This window comes from Sciurus vulgaris (assembly GCF_902686455.1).
Source record: "Sciurus vulgaris genome assembly, chromosome: 18".
In the NCBI taxonomy this organism is placed as follows: Eukaryota; Metazoa; Chordata; class Mammalia; order Rodentia; family Sciuridae; genus Sciurus; species Sciurus vulgaris.
In genome coordinates, this window is record NC_136479.1 from 2,711,843 (window position 1) to 2,739,684 (window position 27,842).

General features: G+C 43.3%; 3 protein-coding genes and 1 long non-coding RNA gene across 5 annotated transcripts; 3 read left to right on the forward strand and 1 right to left on the reverse strand.

Moving 5' to 3' along the window:
- The first annotated feature begins 1,061 nt into the window (after positions 1 to 1,061).
- On the forward strand, positions 1,062 to 7,793 carry ZNF263 (zinc finger protein 263). 2 transcript variants are annotated; one of them, XM_079120780.1, is made up of 6 exons: positions 1,062 to 1,688; positions 2,508 to 2,688; positions 3,150 to 3,223; positions 3,506 to 3,632; positions 5,278 to 5,394; positions 5,898 to 7,793. In XM_079120780.1, the coding sequence occupies exons 1-6, from the start codon at positions 1,302 to 1,304 to the stop codon at positions 7,064 to 7,066; spliced, it is 2,055 nt and encodes a 684-aa protein (XP_078976906.1). In that variant the 5' UTR covers positions 1,062 to 1,301; the 3' UTR covers positions 7,067 to 7,793. The 2 variants fall into 2 exon arrangements, with proteins under 2 accessions (XP_078976906.1, XP_078976907.1); XM_079120781.1 differs by lacking the exons at positions 2,508 to 2,688; positions 3,150 to 3,223.
- Positions 7,794 to 12,877: 5,084 nt separating this feature from the next.
- On the reverse strand, positions 12,878 to 17,722 carry LOC306649663. The gene is made up of 2 exons (XR_013760678.1): positions 17,545 to 17,722; positions 12,878 to 15,969 (listed from the first exon to the last, which is right to left on the reverse strand). It is a non-coding gene; the product is annotated as an uncharacterized lncRNA (long non-coding RNA).
- An 89-nt stretch (positions 17,723 to 17,811) lies between these two features.
- On the forward strand, positions 17,812 to 25,229 carry LOC306649661 (zinc finger protein 75D-like). Its single transcript, XM_079120802.1, has 6 exons — positions 17,812 to 17,964; positions 18,502 to 19,165; positions 19,287 to 19,804; positions 21,177 to 21,372; positions 22,039 to 22,130; positions 25,133 to 25,229. Exons 3-6 carry the CDS (start codon positions 19,397 to 19,399, stop codon positions 25,172 to 25,174), a joined length of 738 nt encoding a protein of 245 aa, XP_078976928.1. The 5' UTR covers positions 17,812 to 17,964; positions 18,502 to 19,165; positions 19,287 to 19,396; the 3' UTR covers positions 25,175 to 25,229.
- On the forward strand, positions 22,011 to 26,199 carry LOC306649658 (zinc finger protein 75A-like). The gene is given in 5 exon segments (XM_079120799.1): positions 22,011 to 22,130; positions 22,904 to 23,030; positions 25,133 to 25,243; positions 25,434 to 26,113; positions 26,117 to 26,199. Coding segments are annotated over 4 exon segments (921 nt in total). The 5' UTR covers positions 22,011 to 22,130; positions 22,904 to 22,930; the 3' UTR covers positions 26,147 to 26,199.
- The last annotated feature ends 1,643 nt before the right edge of the window (positions 26,200 to 27,842 follow it).

Genomic DNA, 27,842 nt, shown 5'->3' on the forward strand with positions numbered 1-27,842 from the left:
TGAAAACATCAAATGGTCAAAGTGGGCTCGGGTCACAGGTCTCAAGGTTCTCCTGAAATGCACTTGTACTTTCCCGTGTGCTATGTGGACCTGTTTTTGTTTTGTTTTGTTTTTTAATACATTTTTTGATGTCCATAGACCTTTATTTTATTCATTTATTTACGTGTGTGCTGATAATCGACCCCACTGCCTCACACGGGCTAGGAAAGCGCCCTACCACTGAGCCGCAACCCCACCCCACTGTGGGCCTATCTTTGTCACTTGGAATGAGACAAAACGGAATTCTCAGAACTCCGCCACCTAGTCACCCAAACCCGATCTGCTCACCCCCACGGCGCCCTTCGCTCAGGGCAGCCCGGGCAGGCTAGCGGCGTGACCCTGGGCGAGTGGCTGAAAAAGCCGGGGTGAGGCCCGCAGACAGAGGAGCAGCAGGGCTGAAGCCAAGCGCTCCTCTGGGACGCCCAGCGGCAGAAGCGGGCAAGGGACTCGACCTGTTCCCACGCGCGGCCCACCTCGGGCGCTTGCCGGAGACCCGGCGCAGGCGCAGTAGCGGTGCTGCGCCACGGACTGCAACTCCCGGCAGGCTCCGCGCAGGCCGCCGCGCAGTCAAGCCCAAGGGGGTGGTGCCCTCCTGAGGCCCCGAGCGGTCCGGGAAGCTGGGGACTTCCTGGGGAAAGAAGGTCTCCGGACGCCTGTTAACGACTGAGATTCCTGGGCCCCGCTCTGACCTAGCTTGCCTCTAGCTCAAGCGTGGCTTGGGGATTTACATATTGATTAACTTTACTGGGAAACCTGACCCAAGTCGTCTGGCGGCCACACCCACCTCGGACTTGCCCGCTTCCATCTCGCGGCCCCGCCCACTCCCTGCCTCATCTACTTAGATCGCCCGGACTAGTCATGAGGCCCCGCCTCCCGTCTCCAATTGGCCCTAACTAGTCCCGCCTCCGCGGGCGAATCTTTCTTTCCCATTGGTCAGTAGTGTGGCGAGACCTGACCCAATGGACGCTGGAGTATGCAAAACGTGACCCGTGAAGCGGTCTCGAGGAGGGGCCGTTGAGTTGTGACGTCTAAACCGCGCGCTGAAACTTCCGGCGTGGGAGCCGAGGTCCGAGCGCTGCGTGTGTCTGTGAGTGGAGAAAAGTAGTGGATCTCGGGATCCGCTGAGGTCAAGCTGGGGACCTCCTATAGGATTCGGAGCTCCCGGCCCCTTGGCTTCTGCCGACGCCATTTATTCTTGCACCCGGCGCTGTCCAAGGCGGGCATAGCTGGTTTCGGGACCAAGACGTTCTGGGGGAACCACAATGGCGTCGGGCCTGGGATCTCAGGAACGCGAAGGGCTCCTGATAGTGAAATTGGAGGAGGACTGCGCCTGGAGCCAGGAGCTGCCCCCGCCTGACCCAGGGCCCAGCCCAGAGGCCTCCCATCTGCGCTTCAGACGATTCCGCTTCCAAGAGGCCTCTGGTCCCCGGGAGGCGCTCAGCCGGCTCCAGGAGCTTTGCCATGGCTGGCTGCGACCAGAGATGCGTACCAAGGAGCAGATCCTGGAGCTGCTGGTGCTGGAACAGTTCCTGACCATCCTGCCCCAAGAGATCCAGAGCAGGGTGCAGGAGCTGCATCCGGAGAGCGGCGAAGAGGCAGTGACCCTCGTGGAGGATATGCAGAGAGAGCTCGGGAGACTGAGGCAACAGGTGAGAGAAAGGGCTGTTTTAACCCTGGTTTGACCTCGAGGACATCTCGCTGGCCTAGTTGCTATAAGTAGATCTCATATGGGGAAGAGGCCTTTTTGTGGTTTAGTCCGGAGCATTTATCCTTAAGATTTTCCCAGTATGAACACGGTGAGCAGTGTAAAGTGCCCTGTTACAAGAAGGCAGTGCCTTGGCAGTAGTTGTTAGAGTTAGAGCGCCAACGTTCAAATCCACACACTACTGTTTACTAGTTTTGCGAATTTGGCAAGTTACTTGGTCTCTTTGGGCCCCATTTTACCCCCTGGTCAAAAGAGGATGATAAAAGGCCGGCCATTTTGAGGGTAAGAGGAAGAGCGGCATGTAAAGTTTTGATGACACGTCTACTGGCTTATTATTAGTGTTTAATATCCATTAGTTCTTGTTATGTTAAAGTGGACAGTGTGGCCTCCTGCGGAGCTGGATCTCTGTTAATTGAAAAACAATTTGGCCTTGAGGCTCTGAGATCACTGCCCCTTCCCCAACAAAGTTTAACTTATGCAGTAGTGAGAAATAGAGGCATCTAGAAAAGGTGAAGGAGAACGTGAGGAGCCAGGTGAATCAAGAGTGTGGGGAAGGTGTTGGGAATGGACACCATCCTTCCCTACTTTATTCCTACCTCCCCTTTTTCACATGGGATGCACATGCCTTTAGTGTAAACTGCCCTCACCAAGTCCAAAGGGAATCTTCTGTGGTTCTCCGTTGAAGGCTTGCCCTTAGAATCCTGTAGTAATTTCCCTTTCTGTCGCCCCCTTGTGATGATGAGTGATGTGGGTTGGTTCCCAGGTCACAAACCAAGGGCGGGGAACAGAAGTACTTTTGGAGGAGCCTTTGCCTCTGGAAACAGCAGGAGAGTCACCGAGTTTCAAGTTGGAGCCAATGGAGACTGAGCGAAGCCCTGGCCCCAGGCTGCAGGAGCTGCTAGGCCCCAGCCCTAAAAGGGACCCTCAGGCTGTAAAGGACAGGGGTGAGGAACAGTTATCTGGGTAGGTGGGAGGGAGGAGGGGCTTTGGGGTTGCCCCCTACACTAGCAGAATGTAGGACAGGTGCCAAGGAGAAGGAATTTCTGAAGTGGAGGTTCTGAGATATGGCTTGAAAGACCTAGAAGTGGTGGTGTGAGTTCTGTGGGGGTGGGAGAAGAAAGGGCAATCTCTTTGAACCCTTTTTTATGCAATACAGGCAATATAGAGCTAGATGAATGATGGGAGGTTTGGAGTGCTGCTGACCAGTTTGGAAGACTGCTAGCATTCCTTTACTCTGACTCCCGTCATTCCGGATATCACTTTATTATGCCTGTTGCCACCTTTTGTTTAGTGTCAATCCTAAAAACAAAGCCTGGGTGTACTGGAACACATACTGTATTGTTATAATGTGCGGGCTGCCAAAATTTTGGAATGCCATTCTCATTGTGATTTCTATCACCTTCAGCATTATCTGCTCCCTGGCTTTCTCTCTTTCCTCCTGAAGGGAACACAGAAGACAAGGAGATGACTGGGCCCCAGGTGATGTGGAAGTTCCCATTGTTTCCATCCCCCGGCACCCTCCTTCCTTCCCTGGAGTGTTCCTTTTGGGGGTGGGAAGGGATCCTTCATCCACTGGGAGGATCCTTTCTCCCTGACCAAATGTTTTCCTCACCTTCTTTGTCTGTACCCTTCGTGTATACTTTTGGGACCTTTCTTCCCTGTGTGTCTTTGGAACCCCTGAGTTTTTCCCCTTTAACTTATGACTACACTTGAATTGTTCTTGATGCATCTGGGGCTAAAAGAGATCTTGTGCTGTTTCAGTTGCCTGAAAGCATAGAGGATGTGGCCATGTACATCTCCCAGGAGGAGTGGGGTCACCAGGATCCTAATAAGAGAGTCCTCTCCAGGGACACGGTGCAGGAGAGTTATGGGAATGTGGACTCATTGGGTAAGGAATTTCTTTCTTAGAGATGATGACTGTGGCATTTCTGACCAGGGTCTTGGCCCTTGAACACTTAACCTCCAATTTGCCAAGGAGCATTCTCAGGAGGCCTCCCTTTATCTAAATTTCCCCGCGCTAGGATTAGTCAAATGTCTGTCAAGTAGACAGTTGGCACTCTTATGGGCAGCCCTGGATCTGAGCTCTAGCTGCTGAACTCTGTACTAAGGCAGAAAGTTTGAACATAATGTACTGCCAAGGGCAGCACAAATCAAATCCTGTGACCAGTTGCCTACATCACACATAGAGTTGCAGGATACTGAAGAGCCTCTGAGGTCTTAATACTTTGTAATTTTGAGATTCTTATTCTTCACAGCTTGCTTGTTTCCTGTCCCCCATTAGTATTTATAGGCTCCAAAGACAAAAATTTCAGAAGCACTGGCATCAGCATTGTAACTTATTAGCCTTTATAGTCCATAGAAATTCAGGAAGGTGGAGGGCCATGTGGAAATTTGGAAACAAAGCAGGTTAAATAATGCATAAATTATAATGCATGTATGTGTTGAACTATTGTGCAGAGATTAAAAATGCTGCCCATGAAATGACAAATCTATAGTTGGATTAGATGGAGGTTGTATAGGTAATTGTACAGTTCCCTCAACTTTCCTGTGAATATGAAAATTTTCATAATAGAAGCTGGAGAGAGGTCTTAAAACAATATCGTATAACTAGCTTTGTTACAGCACACAAATCACATTACACTTTGTTTTCATCCATCAGGTTTCTATAAAAAGAATCATAGGGGCTGGGGTTGAGGCTCAGTGGTAGAGTTGCTTGCCTAGCACGTGTGAGGCCCTGGGTTCGATTCTCAGGACCACATAAATAAATGAATAAAATAAAGGTTCATCAACATCTGAAAAGATTAAATAAAATTTTTTTAAAAAAAGAATCATACTTATGGACTCAGATACATTATTTCTGCAAAGGGTTAATTGCTGTCTTTTGTTTCTTTTCATTGGGACCATGTCCAAGTTTTTCATTGCTTTTCCACTCTGCATTGCCCAAAGTTAAAAGAGCTGAACACAGCTCTTTTAGTGAGTGCTGACTAGGAAGAGAAAATCAGATCATTTTGTTGGAATTGAACTTGTTTGGGTCCATGTTTGCTGGAGGTGGAGTTTTCTTTTTTAGCATAGCACAGAAATGGTACATTTTGGTTTTAATCTCTTCATCCTTTTGGAGCCCTGGGTTCTTTTCTGATTGTCATATTTTCTTCCTCTGGAATTGTCCAGTCAAATCATGTTTATATGTAAGTGTCAAGGCTCTTTTACATATTAAACTGATTTTTCAAAGAGCTAACCGCACTGAACATGTTAATTTTATTGTTGTTTTAATTACAAAAGCATACATTCTCATGGAAAAATAATCTCAAGTATTTGCAAGTATTACAACCAACCAAACAAATTCTCTCCCCTAATTTCTTTCTATAGAGGTAACCACTGGGAATAGTTCAGTGTGTATTCCAAGTAGTCAACATCAGACTTATTAAGCATTCTGCATCTCCCCACTAAGGTCAGGGAATAAGATTATCTTTGTTTCCCTTGCTTGGTAGAAGAGAGTGGTGATACAGCAATCTGTTTCTTTTCATTGTAAACAGAGTCTCGCATTCCCAGCCAGGAGGCCCTAAACACCCAGGTAGAACAAGGAGGGAGACCATGGGATCCCAGTGTCCAGAGTTGCAAGGAGGATGTGAGCCCTAGAAGTGCAGCTCCAGGTAAGAAATGAAGGTGAACATCTACCCAGCAAGGCATCTGAGTTAAACACAAGATGTTTGAAGGTTGGTACAGGGCCAGCACAACACTGCTGGCATGGAAACACATTGCTTCCTGTGTCTCCACTGCCTACTTTCCATGCCTGTGAGGCAAATGAGGAACCCAGGGTCAGACTGAGGAAACACTCACTCAGGCTCACTTGGCCCATCCTAGCCTTGCTCCAAACCAACCACTCCTGGAGGGCAGAAGCAAGAAGCCCAGTTGGAGGTGAGGTGGAGGTCTTAAGAAAGAATTCCGAGACTGGTCTGAGCTCTGGTTCATTGACTGTTTGCCTCACCTTTTATCCTTCCTTTCTGGAGTGCTGTACTTATAGGGAGAGGATGGGAAATGGAGGTAGAACTAGCCCTTTGGGGCCTCTGACCTGAAAGGTAGTTACAGACATGTGGGATTTTCTTTCCTCCAGTGTAGAAATAATGTAGAAGTTCGATTTTACTGTCTCCACCAGGGGAAGAGAAATTTGAGAACCCAGAAGGAAGTGCTCCATCTGTTTCCCTTGAGAACACCCATCCTCAGGTTCTGTTCCCTGGCCAGGCCAGAGGGGAGGTGCCCTGGAGTCCAGAGCTGGGAAGACCTCGTGACAGGACAGAAGGGCATTGGGAACCTCCCCCAGAGGACAGAATGGAGCAGTCCTTAGGGGGAGCCACAGGTTGCAGAGAACTGGCACGACCAAAGGAACTGCAGCCGAAGAAACTCCATCTATGTCCGTTGTGTGGCAAAAATTTCTCCAACAACTCGAACCTAATTAGGCACCAGAGAATACATGCAGCAGAAAGACTGTGTATGGGTGTGGAGTGTGGTGATGTTCTTGGTGGGCACCCACACTTTCTGTCACTGCATAGAGCACACCTAGGAGAAGAGGCCCATAAGTGCCTGGAATGTGGAAAATGCTTCAGTCAAAATACCCACCTGACTCGCCACCAGCGTACCCATACAGGTGAGAAGCCCTATCAGTGCAGTGTCTGTGGAAAAAGCTTCTCCTGCAATTCCAACCTTCACAGGCACCAGAGGACACACACTGGGGAGAAGCCGTACAAGTGCCCAGAGTGTGGGGAGATCTTTGCTCATAGCTCCAACCTCCTTCGGCACCAGAGGATCCACACAGGAGAGAGACCCTATAAGTGTGCCGAATGTGGGAAAAGTTTCTCTCGGAGTTCACACCTTGTTATTCATGAAAGAACCCATGAGAAAGACAGACTTGATCCGTTCTCTGAGTGTGGGGAGGCAGTGAGTGACAGTGCCCCCTTTCTTACAAACCATGGAACCCACAGAGCTGAGAAGAAACTCTTTGAATGTTTGACTTGTGGGAAAAGCTTCCGCCAGGGAATGCACCTCACCAGACATCAGAGAACACACACAGGAGAGAAACCATATAAATGTACCCTTTGCGGGGAAAACTTCTCTCATAGATCCAACTTAATCAGGCACCAGAGAATTCACACAGGAGAAAAACCCTATACCTGTCATGAATGTGGAGACAGTTTCTCTCACAGCTCTAATCGGATTCGTCACTTGAGAACCCATACAGGAGAGAGACCCTATAAATGCTCTGAATGTGGAGAAAGCTTCTCTCGAAGTTCACGTCTTATGAGTCATCAGAGAACTCACACCGGTTAAGGACAGTGGGACTTCTCTTAGCCCCAGATTAGGTGGCGTATTCAAAGGTCTTACCCAGAGCTGGTGTTCCTTGCCCAGCTGGCTAAATGACCTGTGTTTTCCAGGTAGTAAATATAAAGAGGATAAGAAGGCTCATTTAGAGGGAGGTACAGAGTCAGCAAATGATTAGCGTTAAACTAAAAAGGAGTTCAGTCTGCAGTAGTAAGGATATAAGTCTTTGAAGTGACCTACTCCGGGCCATTTTTGTCCAAAGGTGCACCCACTTCTTGGCATATTTAACCAAGGTGTGGTTTGGGTGCCTTACTGTGTCCAGTGTTATCCCAACAACTTTGGGAACCTGTTTTACTACTCCTCACTTGGGAGTCAGCAGGAGTGTTTGGGCTTCTTGGGGAATTTGAGATCACAGAAGAGTGGCCACGTCTCCTGGCAAGCCAGCTGGAGGTCCAACAAGGTCTCTCAGGTTGCAACTCTCTCAAAGGCTCTGGCTAGGAAGCTGTGGGGAGTCCTGGTTAGCCACCACAGTGCAGTGCCTCTCAGTGACTTGGAAGGAGTGCCCATCGGCAGACCACACATGCAAGTGTGACTGGAGATAAAGAACCAGAGACCTAAGAGAAATTGTAAGATGGAACTTGCAGGTAAGCCCAGAAATTGGCAGATATAATGGGTGTGTGATTACCCCACCCTTTGTAGAGATTGAGACTTTTTCTCACCTTTGTCCCCCTCCCCCCCCCCCCAAAAAAAAAAAAAAAAAAAAAAAAGGTACACAGAGCTTTGGAGTCTTGTTCCTGGGTGGAGGGTTCCATCAAAGCGAATTCCCTAGGAAACATTGAAATGTGGATCCTACATAAGTTAGGGATTTTGTCTCCCCTGTTGAGAATGTTTGAATGGTAATAAATATCTTTGGGAAACATGGATGTGTGTGAATCTTGATTGAGGGCCTTTGTCTTAAACCTCCAGTGTTGCTCTGTATCCTTGCCTCTTCTCAGAGACCCTGATTTCTTTTTGTGGACTTCCTGGGTTGGTGACAAAGGTGACAGCAGATAGACTGAGGGAAGTTATGAACTTGGTGGGCTCCACGCTGAACTTCACCAGCTAACAAGGTCAAGCTGAATGACTGCTTGGGGTGATGTCATAGGGTCTCCCAAAGTTGTTCTTTCTTTCTCTGCTGCACAGCACTAAAAAGGTTTTCCATTCTTTGTTAAGAAAGTTTATATTCTTATAAAATACCTGAGGCAGGTCAGGCTTTTCAAAAAACAATATAGATAGTATATTTGGCTTTTGCAGCTGGTTCCTAGGAAGGAAGCTAAGATGGTCCTAATGTCTTTGAGTCATTAATGGTGATCATTAATGGTGGGAATATACAGCAGGGGGGAATTATAAGGGGAAAGCATGTATTAGAATGGGAATAGGAATTCTAGGAATGTGTGTCTAGAGGAAAGACAGTACCAGCAGGTATTCTGGAAATACCAGAAAGTCCTTTATGGCCCTGAAGGAAGGTACGGAGCTAGCTTTTCTCTGGGAGAAAAAGATGATGGAACAGTCTGTTAGCAACAGACTATCAAATAAATCACTATTAAGTGATGGAAACAACTGTGTCCCTTCTCACTTTGCTTATCAGTCTTGTTTTAGCCCTGCCTCAGTGTGAGTTTTTCCTTGGTTTTCTGAGCCAGTTTTAAAATATGTGTTTCCTACTAATATCCATTTTTCTTATGTATCTTGTTAATGAGAAGAGAGCAGTGGTAATGTTGGGATTGAGGGACAGGGGAGTGGGGTGAGGATTAAAGAGATTAATGTAGGATCTGTAGCAGATGGAGTCCAGTGGATCAGAGCAGGGCTGGGGTGGCTTCTGATGATATGAATTGGGTATGATGGTGTGAAGCTGGTGTTAAGGCTAAGTAAGCTATTTAAGATGGCAGCTTACCTGGATTGTTCATTTCATTCCTGTCATGTATATATATAATCTCACATACACATATATAATGATATTCACATATATAATATAGTATCACCCTTGCAGATCTTATGATTTTGTCCAACTGATGTTGCTTTACTTGGAGTTTGAAGCTAGAATAACGAGGAACTTCTTCACTCCCCTAGGGGGTAAAAGGCTTTCTGTTGGGACTCTTCACCCAGTCCCCCATCTACCACCCCTTCTTGCAAACTGTACATGCATCTCAGCTTTGTTTTAATGAGGTGATGTTACACAAAGTATCGCATGTGAGACAGCCAGTGCCTGGCGTGCAGAAGATGATTAGTCCACAAAGGATTTCAGTTTGTCACTGAAACACCTTGAATGCTAGAATGTCAGAAATTGGTTGACAAGCATTCAAGTCTGCTTCAGGGTATTTTTCCAAGCAGGAAGGATGGGGAAAGAAAATTACTAAGAAGTGATTCTGCAATGTAGGGGTGTTCTGGACATAATGAGGAACTCTGTGCCTCTGTGCACATTTCTCCCAGACAGGAAGGCTCCTTCCTAGAATGGGATGTCAGTTCTCTCCCCAATGTGCAGCTACCTGGCAGGAGGGTTAACTGAAATTCAGGAATCCTGCCTGGGTTCCAAGAGCAGTTCTGGATCCAGAGACTTCAGTCCTTTCCCAGGTGTGGGCAAAACAAACCAGCAGCCTGTGGCTCTAGCCTCTTGAGGGGTTTCACCCTCAATACTGGTCAGCAGTGGGGGCTGGGGATATATAGCTCAGTTGGTAGAGTGCTTGCCTTACAAGAATGAGGCCCTGGGTTCTAATCCCCAGCACTGCAAACAAATACTGGTCAGCAAGCCTTGCTTCACTGGTGGTGCTGAATGTGGCCACACTCCCACCCCTTACTGGCCCTCATGGTCCAAGGGGAAAGCAAGGGTTTGTCTTTTTGCAGTATTGGAGATTGAACCCTGGGAGTGCTCTACCATTAAGCTACTACATCCGTAGTCCTTTTTATTTTTTGAGACGGTCTCAAACTTGTGATTCTCCTGCCTCAGTCTCCCAAGTGACTGTGATTACAGGTGTGCCCCACAGCATCCATCTGTACAGGGTAGGGGAAGGAAGGAAAAGTGGCAGGAAGGCTTGGGGTAATGAGGGCCACACCAGGGCAGGGACAATGAGTAGGGTAGAGCCATTAGGATGTACCTTGGGCCCAGGCCAACATCTAAAATCCTGGGATGTCCCTCAAGGTCACTGACAATCTGCCCCTGAACCATCTTTGCTGCTCTTCTCTGCCAGGTGCTTATAAAACAACCACCCAGGGACCTTGTATCTTCTCCAGGGAGATTCACATGCACACTCAAGGGCCTGTGTGCATGCTCCCTAAACCTTAAGGCCCAACTTAGAGTAACATGGTGCTTCAGATTACTTCTGCTATTCAAGGGAGCTCAAAGCCATGTCTATGTTCTCACTTTAGCTAGGGCCCCAGCACATCCAATGGTGGTTTATTCCTACTCATTTTGTTACTCAGATGTGACTGTCCAGCACAGCTTGTCTAGTTCATGGAACAGTGATCTGTTCTCAGAATTTGTGATTACTCTTAAAAATGGGTATGATGCTTGGTCATTCAATTGTGGGATTTATTACCATTGAAAAAGAATAAAAATATTAATGCAAATACCCCAATTAGAAGGAACTAGAGAGCTAAGCAGTGTCCTCATGTGACACTCTCAATTTCTTCCACAAACCCATGCTTGAAAAGTCCTCTTCAAAGGAGGGAAAACAAACTAGAGACAAATTTTAAAATCAACAGTCAGGCTGCTGAATGTCACAGGTTTCCCAGTTTCCATTAGGCTTCAGACTGAACCATAAAAGAACCACAAAAGCAAGTCTAAATTGAATGTAAAAGGGTACACAGTGGCACGTTTAATTTTTTTTTTTTTTTGTAAGTTCTGGGTAATAAAGACATTTTAAGATACTGAATTTACAAGGTAAGAATGTATCAGCAATAACTACTTTTGTGTGTGTGTGTGGTACTGAGGATTTTGGCCCAGGAGTGCTCTACCACTGAACTACACCACCACCTCTTTTAAATCTATTTTGAGACAGGGTCTAAGTTGCCATAGCTGGCCTCAAATTCTTCATCCTGACTCAGCCTCCCATGTACTACCCTGCTTGCTTAAAATAACAAATTAAAATAAAAGATTCCACTCAGAGTAACAGCAAAACTACCTAGGAATAACAATAAAAAGATGAAGACTCAATTATAAAAACTACATTTACCATTTAAGAGGAGAAAAGTAAATGTAAAATTCTTACCAAATTAATTAAATTACACATACATTCCCAGAGGGAATTGGTGTGTTTGGAGGATGCTTGAACAGTTTTATGCTGAAGTTGATTTGAAAAATAGGTTAAGATCAGCTTATATATTTCTGAAGATAATAAGCACTTGCCTTATATTGAAACAGTCTGATTAAAAGGGTAAGGTAATAGAGCAAGAGTAGACATCGGTACTACATTTAATCATTAATTTTAACACTATAGGTACCTGGTATTGACCTATACATCTCAGAAACAGACTCTTGAACTTAATATGAGGAAGGAAATATTAAAAGCTAGCAAGGACTTAATGATCCTAACAAACCTTGTTACTTGCAAATATCAACTTAAATGCTCACATGACATCTTGTACTAAAATGGAAAACAGTAAAAAAGGTGCCAATCTTCTATAAAATGAGCAAAAACTAACAGCAATATTCAATGCTAGAAGTGGTGCCTGGAGGGGTGGGTACTTTCAAATTCTGGGTCTGAAAGTGAAAACAATACCTTTTTTTAAAAAAATCATACTCATTGACCTGGTAGTTTAAATTTTTTTTATTTTTTAAGAGATGGGGTCTTGCTACATTGCCCAGCTGACCCCAAGTCCAAGTTGTTGGGACTGCAGGCATGCACTACTAACCAGCTCAGAAGTTTAATTTTTAATAACCTTCCTGAAGGTAATAGCTTGAATTTGTCTACAAAAAGTTGTTCACCATTTTATTTACTTCAAAAAATAAGAAACATACGGAACCAGAGAATGGTTCATTCAGCTGATATGGTGTCACATGGTGGAATATTAATTACTCATCATGTTTGAGGTTTGTGAAGAGATTTTAATGTCAGGGGAAAAATCTCAAGTAGCATAATAGTTAAAGTCTGAACTTTGGCATTCAATGGGATTTAAATCTCACAAGCTTATGTGACCTTATCAAGTTACCTTACTTCTCTATACCTGTCTCTCACCTATTTAAAAAGGGAACAGAATGTACATCTCAGAAACAGATTGTGAAGATTAAATAAACCCACATATATACAATCCTGTATACTCAATACATATTAACTTAATACCAATGCATAAAGTGTTAAGATATAAAATTTTATTTTACACAGTAACCTTCCAAGTAAAAAAAAATAGCCAAGTTTTAAAAGGATATTATTGGTCAATAGGACTGGGTGTTTTCTCTTTTTATGTACTTTCAATAATCAGCATGTTACTTCCATAATATGAGGAAAACAACCACTGAATAGGTGGTAAGAGTTAAGAAAGAATGTCACATCATTAAATTGGACGCCAAATTTAGCCTTATTTAGTCTAGTTACCTTAAAAGTAACTAGAATTAGTCAGCATACAGCTTTGCTTTAGCCTGAGAACACATGAGGTTTTTTTTGGTTTTTGGTGCTGTGGACTGAACCTAGATCCTTGTGCATGCTAAGTATGTGCTCTATTACTGAGCTACATATTTGAATATAAACTAGTGCTTTTTCTCACAGTCACTCCATCTTTGATAATCCAGGACAGTAATTCCTCATTAACAATTCAGGTCCTTGTCTTAAATAGAAAAGAATAATCTATTCATACATTTAAAGAAACATAAGTTTATTATTTTCATAACCAACATGTAACTGGGCACTGATATGCAAAATAATGTTAGTTGATAAAAACAATGACAATTCACGGTAGACCTACATAATACACAATCATATAACTGCAGAACTCTTTAAACACAAAATTTAACTACTAGAACCAGAAGTTGAAGGTGTATTGAAGGTATCCTTAATATTATGAGGCCTAGGTCTCAAAAAACTACCAATTCTCGAATGGATTCTACTATGGAACTGTTTCTTGACTACTTCTTGTTGCATCTCTTTCAGTGTGAAGTGAAACTTTTGAAATTCAGGTGTGGAATCCACAAAGTTAATAAGGTAGTCCAAACTTTCTCTCACAGCAGATAACTTAAATTCAGCAGCCTGCTCCTCGATTCCTTCTCTTTGTACAACTCCTTTTGTAATTACACCTTTAGGTTTTGTAGGACAATCTTTTTCTTCATCTCCATTTAACCACACCTTATCATCATCCAGCTTTGTTTCCAACTCACCATATTTTTCAAGAATCTCTCTGTAACCTCTACCTTCTAAGCCTTGGAGATCATAGTCAGGTTCCTTTTTGTAAAGAAGATTTTCCCAAGCATTTGCTATGGTTATTTGTTTTACTTCATCCCAACTTTTTGCCCAGTTAAAAACGGCATTTTTTATGTTGTAGATTTTAATCTTGGAAATTCCTTTTTCTCTTTTATCTTGCTCATCTTCACTTTCTTCAAAAATTACCAGACTCTCTTCAAGTTGCTTCCATCTATAAAGTCGTTTGCAGCTCAAGATCACACCCTGATTCATTGGTTGGATCAAAGTTGAAGTGTTATGAGGAAAGAACATACATTTTATTCGACCATCCTCACTGGTTAGTAATTCGGTAGAAGGGTGAGCTGGGGAACTATCCAGAAGTAACAATGCCCTGACATCCTCTTCATGGAATCTTAGGACATTAATTTGAAAATGCCGAACCTCAGGAACAAAGTTTTGAAAGAACCATTCTGAAAACAATTCTCTAGTGAACCAAGCATCATTACTAGGTTTATATATCACAGGTAATGTACTTGTGTCCTCTCTCACACTTCTGGGTAGCTTTGATTTGCCAATAATAATTGATTTTAACTTATGGGTTCCATCTGCATTTGCACATAAAAGGGCAGATAACCGTTCTTTGTTTATTTTCCTTCCTGGCAGGCAGATATCTTTTCTACTTGCCTGAGTGTTTTCTGGCATTGACTTCCAAAAGAGGTCAGTCTCATCCCCACTGTATACCTGAGCTAGATGCAGTTTCTCCTCTTTGATTATCATAGACAGTTTTTGTCTAAATGGCTCAACATTTTCTGAAGCTGAACTTAGGATCTGTTCTCCACATACTTTTCGGTTCCCAATTGCATGCCTATTTCGAAATCTAAAAAGCCAACCAGTGCTAGCTTTGAAGTCTCTTCGCCCAAAACATTGTGCAAATCTCTCTGCAGCAGCCTGAAGCTCCACACCTCTAACAGGGACACCAGCTGAGCGTTTCTGTTGGTACCACATGTAGACTGCATCATCTACATCACTGTATTTAGCTCCTGTTGTCCTCTTTCTCTTCTCAGCTCCTACTAATGGCATGTCCTGCTTCAGTACAAAGTCCAAAATCAATTTCTTATTCTTTTTAATGTCATAAAATGTTGACTTACTGATTCCAAATTCATCCATTACACTTTTAAGAGATCGTCCAGCTTCAATCCTGCTGAGAACCTTCATTTTTTCCTCCAAATTCAATGTTGTATATTTCCCTCTTTTATTCATAGTGAATTTGATTTCAAACAACCACAAAATAAAAGAAAGGGAAATGCCTTACTGAATTGGGAAAAACATTTTAAAATAAGAAAAAGCTAATGGAGAGTCCCAGAAGGTTCTGGCATTTGTATTGGAGGGTAATGGGCTGAAAGGGATAAGGGTTCATGATTGAAGTGCGAGTCTTATGTACTCAAAAGTTGCCACTATCAAAGTCCTGCCTGGCTACTGAAAGATACAGGAAATCAGTTTTTGGAACCCCATTGTTTTTTCTCTCCCTGATGACAGGGTTACCTACATATATTCTCTAATTCAACAGAGGAAAAGGGACAAAATGAAGAGGAGATGCATTGAGAGACGTGCTCACAAGAACAGAACCAGGTGGGTTAAATCAATAATACAAAGTTGATGCTTGAGAAGGCAGTATGAAAGACTCAAAGGCAATGACAGAAGAATCTTGTGTAGCAGAGATGCAGTGTGGCTTCTCTTCTTCCAAAACGACCTGATTTTACCTCACTGCTGGAACAGAAAACAGTGCTCATGTTGCTCTGTTTGAAGCATTCACTCGGCAACAGTTCATCTACCCGTATAGACCCCAAGCCTCAAGGACCCTGGCATTGGAACATCTAGAGAGCTGGAGCTTGGGACAGTTGTATAGACTCTCTAAATGAAGGACAGTCAGTAGGTTCTGTTCCACATGTGAATGAAATTCAACATTTATTGTATTCAAACCTGAGTGTCTTATGTTGCCAAGATTATATGTAAATAATTTGTTAGTGGCACTTTTCCATTCTGAGCTCTTCTTCCTTGGGTATACCAAATGTATTTTCAAGTATTCTTTTTTTTTTTTTTTTCACTGAAATGATTCCATATTTGGGATATCAAGTTTCAGAATCATGGAAATTCTCAGAGCTGTGTCTGAAAGTTTTACAAATACTTAACCACAGTTTCTTTTTAAAAAGGTCTACCATTTCACCTTTGTCTTTTACATTAGGATATCAATATACTTTTCATATTTGAGACTTTAATTTCTCTTTCATGTAGATTTTACTTAATTTGAACCAAGAATCAATCGCCTGAAGAATTCAAAAGGTTTTTTACTGGTGTTTCTGATCAGTTGTTCTCATAAGTCATTCTGTTAGCAAACTTCTGTACCCTCAGGCCTCCTTTCAGGGCCTCCTGGTGCTCAAGCCATTCCAGGTCTTGAGATATGTTCTACTTTAGATTAATTCCATGGTTTTCATCCCAGATAAACAGTTTCATGAGAAGAAACAAAACTGCCACTTTTATCCATTCCAGGTGCTATAAAGAAAGAAAAATGTCAGAAATGAAGAAAATGATTACTATCTTGTTGTTCTTCCTCTCCATTACATCAGAGCCTGACTGCCCCATTCATTCCAATTACTAAGTGGTAACTATTATAAATGAAAAAAGAAAATATTATTTGTTAGCCAGTAGCAGCAGCATCATCACTAGTCACCCAGCAAAAACGATGTCCACTATGGCAGTTGTACAGATATTTCCAAATTAACTCATTGTATTTTGTTGTTTCCTAGCTGTACATTCATCACTTCTAAAACAGTGCACAAGCAGGGAGACATGCTGTTAAAAAAGTCAGGGAACTTTTGTGAGCTCCACAGGAAGGGTAAGCAACTATGGCACCAAACCTCACAATGAAAATCACCATTACTCATCATTTTGCATTGCTTCCTCTTCTTTCCACAGTGCCTCTTTCCCCTTTCTCCTCCCTTTAACCAGCTCGCTCTCTGTTATCTTAGGCCTGCTAATGACATATAAGGTCACTGCTGACCAAACATCCTTTATTTTTTTAAAATGGACACAATACTTTATTTTTATGTGGTACTGAGGATTGAACCCAGTGCCGCACACATACTAGGCAAGTGCTCGGACACAAAACCCCAGTCCCAGAACTTCCTTTACTCAGTTTAATAAATACTGATTATATGTTCAGCACTAGCCCTGGTGATGAGAATCTCAATGCTAAAGGTCTTACTGTCCATTAGTTATGCGAGGCTGGGAACCATAATTAATTTTTAAGGACTTAATTCCCAACTTAGGAGCTAAGGAAATGAACCTTCTTTGACACGTATCCAAATGGCTTAGGCAAATGCTCATTACTATCTGTTTAATCTCATTTAAAGTGGTTCAAGATTATGCCTCAGGTGAGTATACCATTCTGTCCCAAAACAGAGGTAGCACAATAGCCCCTCATCTTCATTCTGACTTTAAACTTACCTCTGGATGAATTGCCCTAGAAGGATATGCCATCAAAACCCTCTAACTGGAGCTCAAGAAATGATTTTCTTAAATGCCACAAGACCCACATAAACTTATTTAACTTTTGAAACTCTTCCTCCAAATGTAGCCCGACTCCCTGAAAATATACTGCACATCTTATGTTCTAATCTGTCCAGCTTTCGATTCTCTCCGTGTGCTCTTCTGTACAAGTGTCCCCACTCTGCTGTGGGCAAAATCCTCAAGCCTTTAATAATTTCCTCCAACCCAGACCACCTTTCATCTCCTTGGAGTTCTCACTGCTGCTGTCCCCGAGGTTGCGGTCCTCTGGGTCTCTCGCGGCCAGGACGCCTCACGTATTCCAGCGCTGGCTACACACAGCCCGCCGCGCAGGTAACGCCGGGCTGGGACTAGCGGACAGGGCAAGTCCGGAAACCTCCGGCCCGGGGCACCGTGACTGCTCCTGCACAGTTCTGTCCCCTCTGGAGCTCGGGCCCTGCGGAGGTGCGCTGCGGGGAGCGAGGCAACCTACCTCACCGGCAAACAGCGCCCACAGCCGGGGAAAGCGCCGCGCGGCCCTTCCGAGAGCCTCGCCGACGCGCGGGGCGCGCCGGCTCCTACCTGCACGAGCTGCCTGCTCTCCAGGAGCCCGCAGCGACGGCCGGAGCAGGCGGCCCGACAGGGCGGCGAGATCGGGTCCGAAGGCACGAGACACCTTCCGCTCGGAGGCGTCGACGCTTCCCCGCGGCCCGGGAGGGGAGCCGCCCCTCCCGAGCGCCCTGAGCGCAGGCGCGCGGCCGTGAGGCACCTCGCGCGAGGGAGGGACGGGGCAGCGCGTCACTTCCGCTTCCGCCCGTGCGCGGCTCCCAGAGCGCCACTAAGACGTCGTGGGTGGGCGTCTTGTCCCGCGACGGCCCGGCGGGCTCGCGTGGCGCTCGTTCCTGCTCGCCTCCATCGGGGCAGGCGGAGCGCCGCGATCCGTAGGGCGGCGGTGGCTCGGTCGAGTCCGGGGCAGCGGGAAGCGGAGCGGAGCTGTGCGAGGTAACTGAGGAGCTGCTACCCCGGGCGGGCGGGCGTTCCGTGGGCAGCAGCGTTTCCGGCCCAGGCGGCCCGTGCCTGCGGTGGGCACGGCGGGCGCGAGGCCACAGCGCGGCTCCGAAGCCTTTCTCGGCTCCCTTTGCGCAGGAGCGGGCCTCTGCGGGGCGAGCTGCGGCGTGGCGGCCGGAAGCCTTGCCTCCGGGGCGCCGGGGCCGGCAGCGCACCCGCAGCAGCCTCCGCCCAGGCCGGAGCAGGACGAGCCCCGGGGCTGCGCAGGGCGCGGCGGTGGCGTGCTTCCGTGGGGGCTCGTCTAGGAACGCCCGTGGCACTGGGCCAGAATTCGCGTCCCCGCGGCTAAGCGAGGTTCACGAGGCCCTACTCCGCGTCCCCTGCGGATCTAAATAATCCTCCAAGAAACGAGCCTCAGAGGGTCACCTCCCATCGCCAATTCCCATTCTGTTTTAAAGTTTTAAAAGATTCATCCCAGGGGTGCTCTCCCACTGAGCTACATCCCAACTCTGTTTTTTTTTTTTGAGACAGGGTTTCACTAAGTTTCCGAGGCAGGCCTCGAACTCATATAATCCTTCCTCAACTTCTGGGATTATAGGCATGTGCCATCACGCCACTGTCTTTTTAAATAATTGGATAATTTGCAAACAAAAACCAGCTGTGATTTTTTTTTCCTAGGTTAAAAATTCGTATAAATCATTTTCATAGTGTCCTGTATATGTCTTGCAAAGAAGAATGATGAGCATTTAGTTGGTTAGTTGGGAGATGCTTTTGGAGAAGAATATGACTACCTTTCCCCTAATTATTTCTCTCTTTATTATGGTTTCACTGCCTCAAGCTCTCCTGCCATCGTCCTTATACTTCCACAAAGTGAAGACTTCTGTCTTCACAAATAAATGAAGGTCATGGAAATTGTACCCCCTTATTAAAGACAGACGGTTGACCCAAATTTAAGGGGAACTCAATCTCTCCTAATCTGATTTTTTCATATTCTTCCCTTATGAGAAACATGAACTAGAAAGCACACCAGTTGCCCTTGGATAATCCTAAACCTCCTTTCAGCCTGTGGGTACCAATTAACTCAACCACCAACCTGAAATGTTAAGAAAAAGAAGGAGGCAATGTTATTCAGTATTTGTCTTCTCTGAGCTATTTGAGAGAAGTAAAGGACCTGGCTATTGATTTTAAAGGGAAGGTAAGACAGGTCCTTTTCTGTTCATTTTTCTCATTAAATAGCAAGTGTTAAGATTCATGTGACTTTCTTATTGACTTGGGTTTTTTTGTTTGTTTGTTTGTTTTGCCCTCAATGTCCATAGGAAGAAGATACTTACATTGATTTTTGTACCAGAGCAGACAGGTCCTAATTTTATCAAAGGTGGCACCAGCAAGGTGCCAGACACCGGATCAAAACTGGTGCTAGAGCAGAATGATGATGGTAGATCTGAAGGTGGTTGAGCATTTGGACCCTCAGATCAGGGCTCTGTGGGAGACTAAGGAACCTGTGACTCAGAGCTCCAATCAAAGTAAGAAATCTACACAGAGAGACAGTCTGGATCCCAGGCGCTCTTGCTGGCACTTCCGGAACTTCCATTATCACAAAACAGCTGGACCCCATGAAGCTGTCAGCCAGCTTCAGGAATTATGCCGTCGGTGGCTGAGGCCAGAGATTCACTCAAAGGAGGAGATCTTGGAACTGCTGGTGCTAGAGCAGTTCCTGACCATTCTGCCCAGGGAGATGCAGACCTGGATGCAGAAACACCATCCACAGAGCATTGAGGAGGCTGTTGACTTGGTGGAATACTTACAAAGGGAAACTGGTCAAAGGAGGAATGGGGTGAGAAGAAAGATTCCTGATATGTACAGTGAAATAGAATGAAGGTGGATAGTGGGAATGAGGACAGTTAATTGAGAAATGATGAATTAGTTCCTCTGTATTGTGCTTTTAGGGCATTTATGTTGGGACTTGAACTCATAAGCACATAGGAAAGGAAAAGTCCACTAGTTCCATAGATCACTGCAGAGACTTTTCTGACTTAAAAGAACTGAATTTTGCTCTTTTTGGAGCCATGACAAATTGAGGGTGATCTTGGCTGAGGAGACACAACTTGAATTCTTAGAATCAAATGAAAGATAATAAGGCGAGGGAGGGTAGATATAAAATAGGGAGAAAGCCTAGAGACCAAAGGAGAGCATGGATAGTAAAGGAGAAATTCAAACAATTGGGGAAATACTGCAAAGGAAAAGAAAAAAAAATAGAGGGGAGCAAAAATTTGGAAAGAAGGAAAATCCCAAGAGAGTAACTGCAAGTCGAAGGGGGATGATGCCTTCCCTACCTTGAGGGCCTCCATTACCCTTCCTTAGTGGCTTCACTTGGCTTTGCTGGTGAGTGAGAAATAAGGGTATAACTTTGGGCAGGTGGCAAAACCTGCTGACCTTAGGCCTACTATGAAAAGTACATGGCAGGACTTTTGGTATCAAAACCTTTTGGGGGCTGGGGAGATAGCTCAGCTGGTACAGTGCTTGCCTCGCAATCACAAGGCCCTGAGTTCGATCCCCAGTACCACAAAAAAAAAAAAAAAAAAAAAAAAAAAAAACCACCATTTGGGTATATGTTGGAGCCATTCTTCCTCTCTTATTCTCTTTATTTACATTCTCTGAAAACCTTCCCTGGTTATGGGGAAAATTGACTGACAGGAAAACTTTATTCAATTCCTTAATTTTTTTTTTTTTTTTTTTTTTGGTAGGGAATAGTGGGGTTTGAACTCAGGGGCACTTAACTACTGAACCATATCCCCACCCCTTTCTTGTATTTTTATTTAGAGACAGGGTCTCACTGAGTAGTGCCTCACTGAGTTGCTGAGGCTGGCTTTGAACTTGGGATCCTCCTGCCTCAGCCTCCTGAGCCGGTGGGATTACAGGCCTGTGCCACCACGTCCAGCTCAATTCCTTAATTTTTAGAGAAAATGAGAAGATAGGAAACCACCCAGGAAAGAATCTAAGTCAAGGGGGAAAGCCAGACAAGGCAATATGAGAATAGGTTCACTGCCCAAACTTGCTAGTGGCCTGAAGTGAACTGTATTGCAAGTTCAAAGATTGCAATATTGTTTCAAGCTTATAGTTTGGAGCATACATTTATTCTACCCTCTACCTCCACTTCTCAACCAAAGATAAGTTCTGTGGTAACAAGGATGGGCAATTATTTCTAGGTTGAAATCCACGAGCTGGAAAAGGAGCCAGTGCTTGTGGGAGAAACACCAGAGACCCCAGGCTTAAAGGTGAAGCCATCAAAGTCTCAATCAGAAGGTGTGTCTAAGGATGAAGAATTTTGGAATACATACCAGGGTGTACAAGAACATCTGAGCAGGAGTTCTTGTAAAGAAACTGAGTCTGTTTTTGAGAGTGGTAAGAAATTTCATGGTAATTTCTGGGAACTGTGATAGTAATTTTTTTTTAGCCAAAATGTCACGGGCACTTTCTGGGTACACAGTAGTTATGATATCCGTTCAGACATTGGCAAAGGTGAGGGTTAGCCTGGAACATTCAAACTATATTCAAACTACAGAACCCTGGTAAAACCATGAATGCCATTCCTTAGCAAAGTGAAGAGAAGGAAAAGAGATCAAGCAGGAAGGTTTGGGGCTACCTCATCTTCATAAAATACAGAAAGAAGTAGGATCAGAAGTAGACATTTAGCAAGAGGAAGTGGGTTATTGTTGGTAGAATGTGAAGATACTTGTCTACCAGGAAAAAAACAATGAAAGACAAACTTCATTTCTTGTATACTGGAGTCCCTGAGTACTTCATTTTGAAATATCTTTAATTGTTGCCTAACTCAGAACAATTTGTCATGAGTAGAAAATGAAAAGGGATTTTATTAATTTCTCATGACTACTAATTAACAGTCAACTGGGGAACTGATTCTAAGGATTGGTAAGTACTTGGTTCTTATTTAGGAGAAGCTACTCTGTCACCACACATAGCACTTGTAAAGAGGATCTGTATTTCAGAAATGAACTCAGGATGTTTATAGACATGAGAAATTTCCTCTGGCTCCTTTTCCACCCACAGCTGTTCCTGCTCAGCAGAGTCTAGCCTTTTCTGAACAGAAAAACACCAAAGTCTGGACAGTGGCACCTGGACTTGTCTTGCCCGAGTCCCAGGTGAGCTTTGCTTTTTAGCTGCCTTTTCCTCCTGACCATTATTCATACTGTCCAAGAGGAACTCAGAGGCATGTTAGACCCAGTCTTTCTCCCTTGGGATACCTTCTAGGCTGTTTGCCAATCTTTTCACCTCTTTCTGACTTCTTTTTAAAATGCAGTCATATATTGCATGATGGTGGGGATACTGTCTGAGAAATGTGTCATTAAGCAATTTTTTCATTGTGCAAGCATCATAGATTGTACACATCCCTCAATCATGTAAGTCACTTATTCAGTGAGACCACTTGCTGCAGTCGAGAGACATGGTAAATATAAGAGGTGTGAAGTTGCTGCCCTCACAACATGTGTATACTGTTTTGTAGTGAACTTTTTTTCCCAGTGTACCAGGAGTACACTCCTAACAGTTAAAAATATGGTAAATACATAAACAAGCAACTTAGTCATTATTATTAAGTAATATATACTGTACATTACTGTGTTATACTTTTGTACAACTAGTAGCCCAGAAGGTTTGTTTACACCAGCATCACTACGGACACATAAGAAAAGCATTGCTCGTGATGTAATTTAGCAATAGAAAATTTCTAGCTTCATTATGTTATAGAACAACCTTCATTATGTGCCCAGTGACCAAAACATTCTTCTGTGGCATGTGATTATAATCATGTACTGTTAATTCCTTCATGGCCTGGCTTACCATACAGTTCTTATCCAGGTGTTTGGGCTGCTTCTGTAGTAGCATGTACTAAACTTAAGTCCATTCTTTTTCTTAGAGCTTGTTGACATTTGAAGAAGTAGCCATGTATTTTTCCAAGGAAGAGTGGGAGTTATTGGATCCCACTCAGAAGGCTCTCTACAATGATGTAATGCAGGAAAACTATAAGACTATCATCTCGCTAGGTAAAGATTCTTCCTCCCTTGTGTAGAAATCAAGTAACCTCATTCTTGGCTTACTAAGAATGAAATCCTGTTAGAGTCCCACTCTTTCAGTAACTGGTTGGTTCTCAACTAGATGGTGTGGCAGGGGTGAGAAGGTGCATGCCATACATGTGGGAGCTTTTCCCAAATGTACATGCTCATTTCTTATCCTGCATAGAATTCTTGATCCATTTCATTTCTCTTCTCCCAAATCCACTCTTCCATATTTTTCCCATTGGCAAAGGAATTATCTAGATAGTTGGGGGGGGGGGGATACAATTATCCTTTAATCTTCAATCTTGCCATCATATCCCATTAGCAACCCGTTAGCGAGTTCTTTCTTTCTTTCTTTCTTTCTTTCTTTCTTTCTTTCTTTCTTTCTTTCTTTCTTTCTTTCTTTCTTTCTTTCTTTTTCTTTCTTTTTTATTTTGTTTTTGTTAGTTACAGGTGGACACACTACCTTTATTTTATTTTTATGTGGTGCTGAGGATCGAACCTAGGGCCTCACATGTGCTAGGCAAGTACCCCAGCCCCCCATTAGCAAGTTTTCGTAGCTCCACTGTATTGCGTACTGATTTCACCTATGACTCAACTTCTTGAACTGTGTTAGCATCCTTGTGTAAGCCAGCATCATTTCTCAAACCAGATAGCTTTCTAAATGTTGTCCTGCCTGTACTCTTGCCCTCCCATGGTCTGTTTATCACACAACAGCCAGAGTGATCTTTTAAGAATTTCATTAGATTATGACATTCATTGCTTCAGAATTCTGCAGTGATTTCTTAAATTCAGAATAAAGTTCAAAATCCTTACCAGAGCACCAGGACTCTCCATGATCTGGCCTTGCCTCCTGTCACTTTTACCTTTGCTTAATCCTCTTTAGCCACATAATTTCTTGTTATTTCTTTTTTTAAGAATTCTTTTATTACTCTCTTTAACATTTTATTTGTTTATTTATTTAATAATTATTTTTTTTAACATGGCGCTGAGGATCAAACCCAGTGCCTTACACATGCTAGGCAAGTGCTCTACCTCTGAGCTGCAATTGCTGCCCCTCTTGTTGTTTCTTGATTTTACATACTCATATCAGCTTTCTTTTTCTCTTCTTTGCACACTTTTCTACCATGTGGCAAAATTTCCACTTTTATGTTTCTGCTCAAATAATACTTTGTCAAAGATGGTTTCCCAGAGCAGAATCTTAGAATCTTTCTTACCATCTTCAGTTTTCTTCAAAACATTTATTGCTTCTTGACATTCTTTGACTTGTTTTATTTACTTGCTTGCCTCACTAGAATATATGCTTTCTGAAATCATGGGGTTGGACTTCTTCGCCATAATAGCTCCAAGGTATAGAGTAGTGACTAGCACGTTACAGCCACTCAATAAGTAAATGAATAACAAATAAATATTAACTTATTTTTGATACTGATGATTGAACCCAGGACCTTGTGCGTGCAGAAAATGTGCTATACCCTAGAGTTAAATCCTCAGCACCAGTAAATATTCCTTGAAAGGAGGAGTGATACATAGTTCTGGACAAACTATTTAGAAAAGGTCTACCAAGTGCTTTTGGTCTATTTCTTCTACCTGGATGTGGAACTGTTCTATAAGAGGGGTAGAAATCTTTCCTTATCTGTGGCCTGGTGCTAAATAAACAGCTATAATTATGACAGCAGTCACTTGTAGATGATACAAACCTACAGTTCTTTTACATTGACTCCACTATACATGGTCTTATCCAGGATAAATTTTCTTAAGGAGTTATTAAAACCAGTCTATATTTCTTGCAACCTCTGGAATTTGGTTCTGTCTTGGTAGAACAGAGTGTATTCTTAGTAACAGAAGAGGGGGAAATGTACAGTGGGTTTCTACTCCCTGTGTCCTTTTCATTGATCCACCTTGGGGTTTATTTCTTAGCCTCTGCTTTGCACATCTATCCATGAATGCAGTGTGATATAGTATAAAAATGATTCTGGATATGGGGTAACAGTGTTGAAGTGTCCTTTGGTCTTCCTGAATAATCTGAAATGAGTAGACCAATTCATTGTGAAGTTGAAGCCTTTGACCCCGTTTTTTCCATTTCACAGCATTATTTGTGCTTCCCAAACCTAAAGTCATCTCCTGTCTAGAGCAAGGAGAAGACCCATGGGTTCAAGGATCGTCAGAGTTCAAACCCTGCCCCAGAGAATCTCCTACAGGTAAACACACCACAGGAGGAGGAGACATGTGCCTTGATGTGAACCTTCATATGGACTTAACATTCTAAGGGTTTGATGGTCTTTTTTTTTTTTTTTAATCCATTTTTGTTTGTTGTAATCAATCACCATTTCCTCCCATGCAGTTTTCTTGTTCTGGGATACAGATGACTGATTCTTATGTTTATTCCAGCAGGGTTAAAACTAAAAAATGACACTGAAAGTCATCAGCCTGTATCTCTTTCTGACTTGGAAATACAAGCACCAAGAGACTTAGGATCAAAAAAGGCCAAAGTGAAAGTTTCCCAGAAAACAGTGGGCAAAGAAAATCATGGTGATACACACAGAGTGGGGAAGTGGCACCGAGATTTTCCAGTGAAGAAAAGAAAGAAACTTGCAACATGGAAACAAGAGCTACTGAAACTTATGGATCTTCACAAGAAAGATCGTGCAGGGGAAAAGCCTTTTAAATGCCAAGAATGTGGGAAAAACTTCAGAGTTAGCTCTGATCTTATTAAGCACCAAAGAATTCACACAGAAGAGAAGCCTTATAAGTGCCAGCAGTGTGATAAGAGATTTAGATGGAGTTCAGATCTTAATAAGCACTTAACAACACATCAAGGAATAAAACCATATAAGTGTTCATGGTGTGGGAAAAGCTTCAGTCAAAATACAAACCTTCACACACACCAAAGAACTCACACAGGAGAGAAACCTTTTACATGTCACGAATGTGGAAAAAAATTCAGTCAGAACTCCCACCTTATTAAGCACCGGAGAACCCACACAGGTGAACAGCCTTACACCTGTGGTATATGCAAGAGAAACTTTAGTAGGCGGTCAAGCCTTCTTAGACACCAGAAACTTCACCAATGAAGGGAAGGTTGTACAGTGTCCTTATTCTAAAGAAATTCATCAAATGGAGCTTGACACTGAAGTTGTAAAAAAAAAAAGCAAAATCATGAAGCATGAAGAATTTTTCATCAAAAAATTGGGTATAAATGTCATGATTCATAGAAAGGTTGACCCAACTGTGGGTACATTAGTTGTACTACTTACTGTTTTTAACTGTCAGGGAATTCCTTAGCACTAGAGATGTTCTAAGAGCATCTGAATAAGGGAAAGGGCTCTTTGGGGATTGTACAAGGAAAATAGCAATTTCAGCTTCAGATAGCAGATGCAGCGAGTCAGTAGTTCTCTGTAATCACAGAAGTAAATGCTGATGGTGGTTTTGCATTGATGTCCTCAGTCACTTGAACATAGTAGAAGCATTTGTAATGTAGTCTTCCAGGATGAAAAATGATTAACATTTATCTGTGTTTAATTGCAAACCATTGTGTTCAGGGTATCAGGCTAAACATTTTCAGTGATCTTGGGCAGAAATGAATTCTAATGGAAAGTTTTCCAGGAGCAAAATTGGATTTTCTTCCTTTCTCTTGTCATTGGACACTGTTCACAAAGATGGACGTCATTTGAGTTCCTTGAACTTTTTAGCAATTTCAGCTCTTGAACCCTTCCTGTTAGCACAAATTTTACTGTGACAAAACCATTAGGGAATCTGCCAGATGTACTAATAATGCACTATTTTATGCCTCTCATTGGTGGTGTTCAGAAAGTGGAAAACATCTCTAATGAGAGCATATGAAAACGGGTTGGAATTTGTAGCCATGAATATATATTAGATATAAGGATTTTCTGCAAAAAAAGTAGACTTTCCTTACCTCAAGATGTCAGCATAGAGCAGTCATAAAAATTAGTACTTGTTCTAGGTATGAAAGAAAACTGAGTTTAGGATCAACTTCTTACAGTTTCTGTTTATTTTTTAATTTGACTTTTGTTAAGAACAAAAGAGTAATGTTTGTATGAGAACTGGAATGTGTGTGTGCTACAGGCAGGATCCTGTCACTCACTTGGTATAGAGACTTGAACATGTAGTGGGAGTTTGGGTTCCCAAAAAGAAATGTTTGGTAACCAGTGCTCAGTGTTGGACAAGTATAGGTAGATCTACATCTGTGTTGTTATGTTTTACACTGAAAGCTCTTAAGCAGGGTCCACCTTTCCAGCACAGTGTTCAATAGTAGCCTCAAGTTGATAAATTTGATGGGTTACTGTTAGTCTGCATAGCCTATAGATTTTCTTATAATTGACCTGTTTAGGTAAAACAGTAACTCAGGTTTATTCCTGTTAGGACTTTTAGATATGTCAAGAAAGATTCAAGTAATGATCTCTTCCAAGTCTCTTATAAATAAGGAAATTGAGACTTGAAGTAATACAGGGCTAATGTGGTGCCTACCTGTAATACCGGCTCTTGGGAGGCTGAGGCAAGAGAATCACAAGTTCCAAGCCAGCCTGGGCAATAGGGAGACCCTATCTCTAAAAAGGGCTGTAGATGTAGCTCACTGTTAGAGTACTTGTTTGGCATGTGCAAGGACCTGGGTTCAATCCCCAGTACCTCCTCCCTAAAGACAGGAACTTGATTAAGACATTGCTAGAGGGTCTAAGGACTACAACTTAGCATCATCTATCATATATGAAGGCAGGATTAATAGGACCAATTTATGTTATCCCCACACAGCCAGCCTGAATAATGCATTGTATCTAA

What these genes read in the sequence shown, in the direction of transcription:
- ZNF263 (XM_079120780.1), top strand. Translation starts at nt 1,302, where the DNA reads ATGGCGTCGGGCCTGGGATCTCAGGAACGCGAAGGGCTCCTGATAGTG. An exon ending in TGGGAATGTGGACTCATTGG is followed by an intron (nt 3,633 to 5,277) that starts GTAAGGAATTTC and finishes CATTGTAAACAG; the next exon opens with AGTCTCGCATTCCCAGCCAG. An exon ending in CCCTAGAAGTGCAGCTCCAG is followed by an intron (nt 5,395 to 5,897) that starts GTAAGAAATGAA and finishes TGTCTCCACCAG; the next exon opens with GGGAAGAGAAATTTGAGAAC.
- LOC306649661 (XM_079120802.1), top strand. Translation starts at nt 19,397, where the DNA reads ATGATGATGGTAGATCTGAAGGTGGTTGAGCATTTGGACCCTCAGATC. An exon ending in CTGGTCAAAGGAGGAATGGG is followed by an intron (nt 19,805 to 21,176) that starts GTGAGAAGAAAG and finishes AATTATTTCTAG; the next exon opens with GTTGAAATCCACGAGCTGGA. An exon ending in TTGTCTTGCCCGAGTCCCAG is followed by an intron (nt 22,131 to 25,132) that starts GTGAGCTTTGCT and finishes TCCATTTCACAG; the next exon opens with CATTATTTGTGCTTCCCAAA.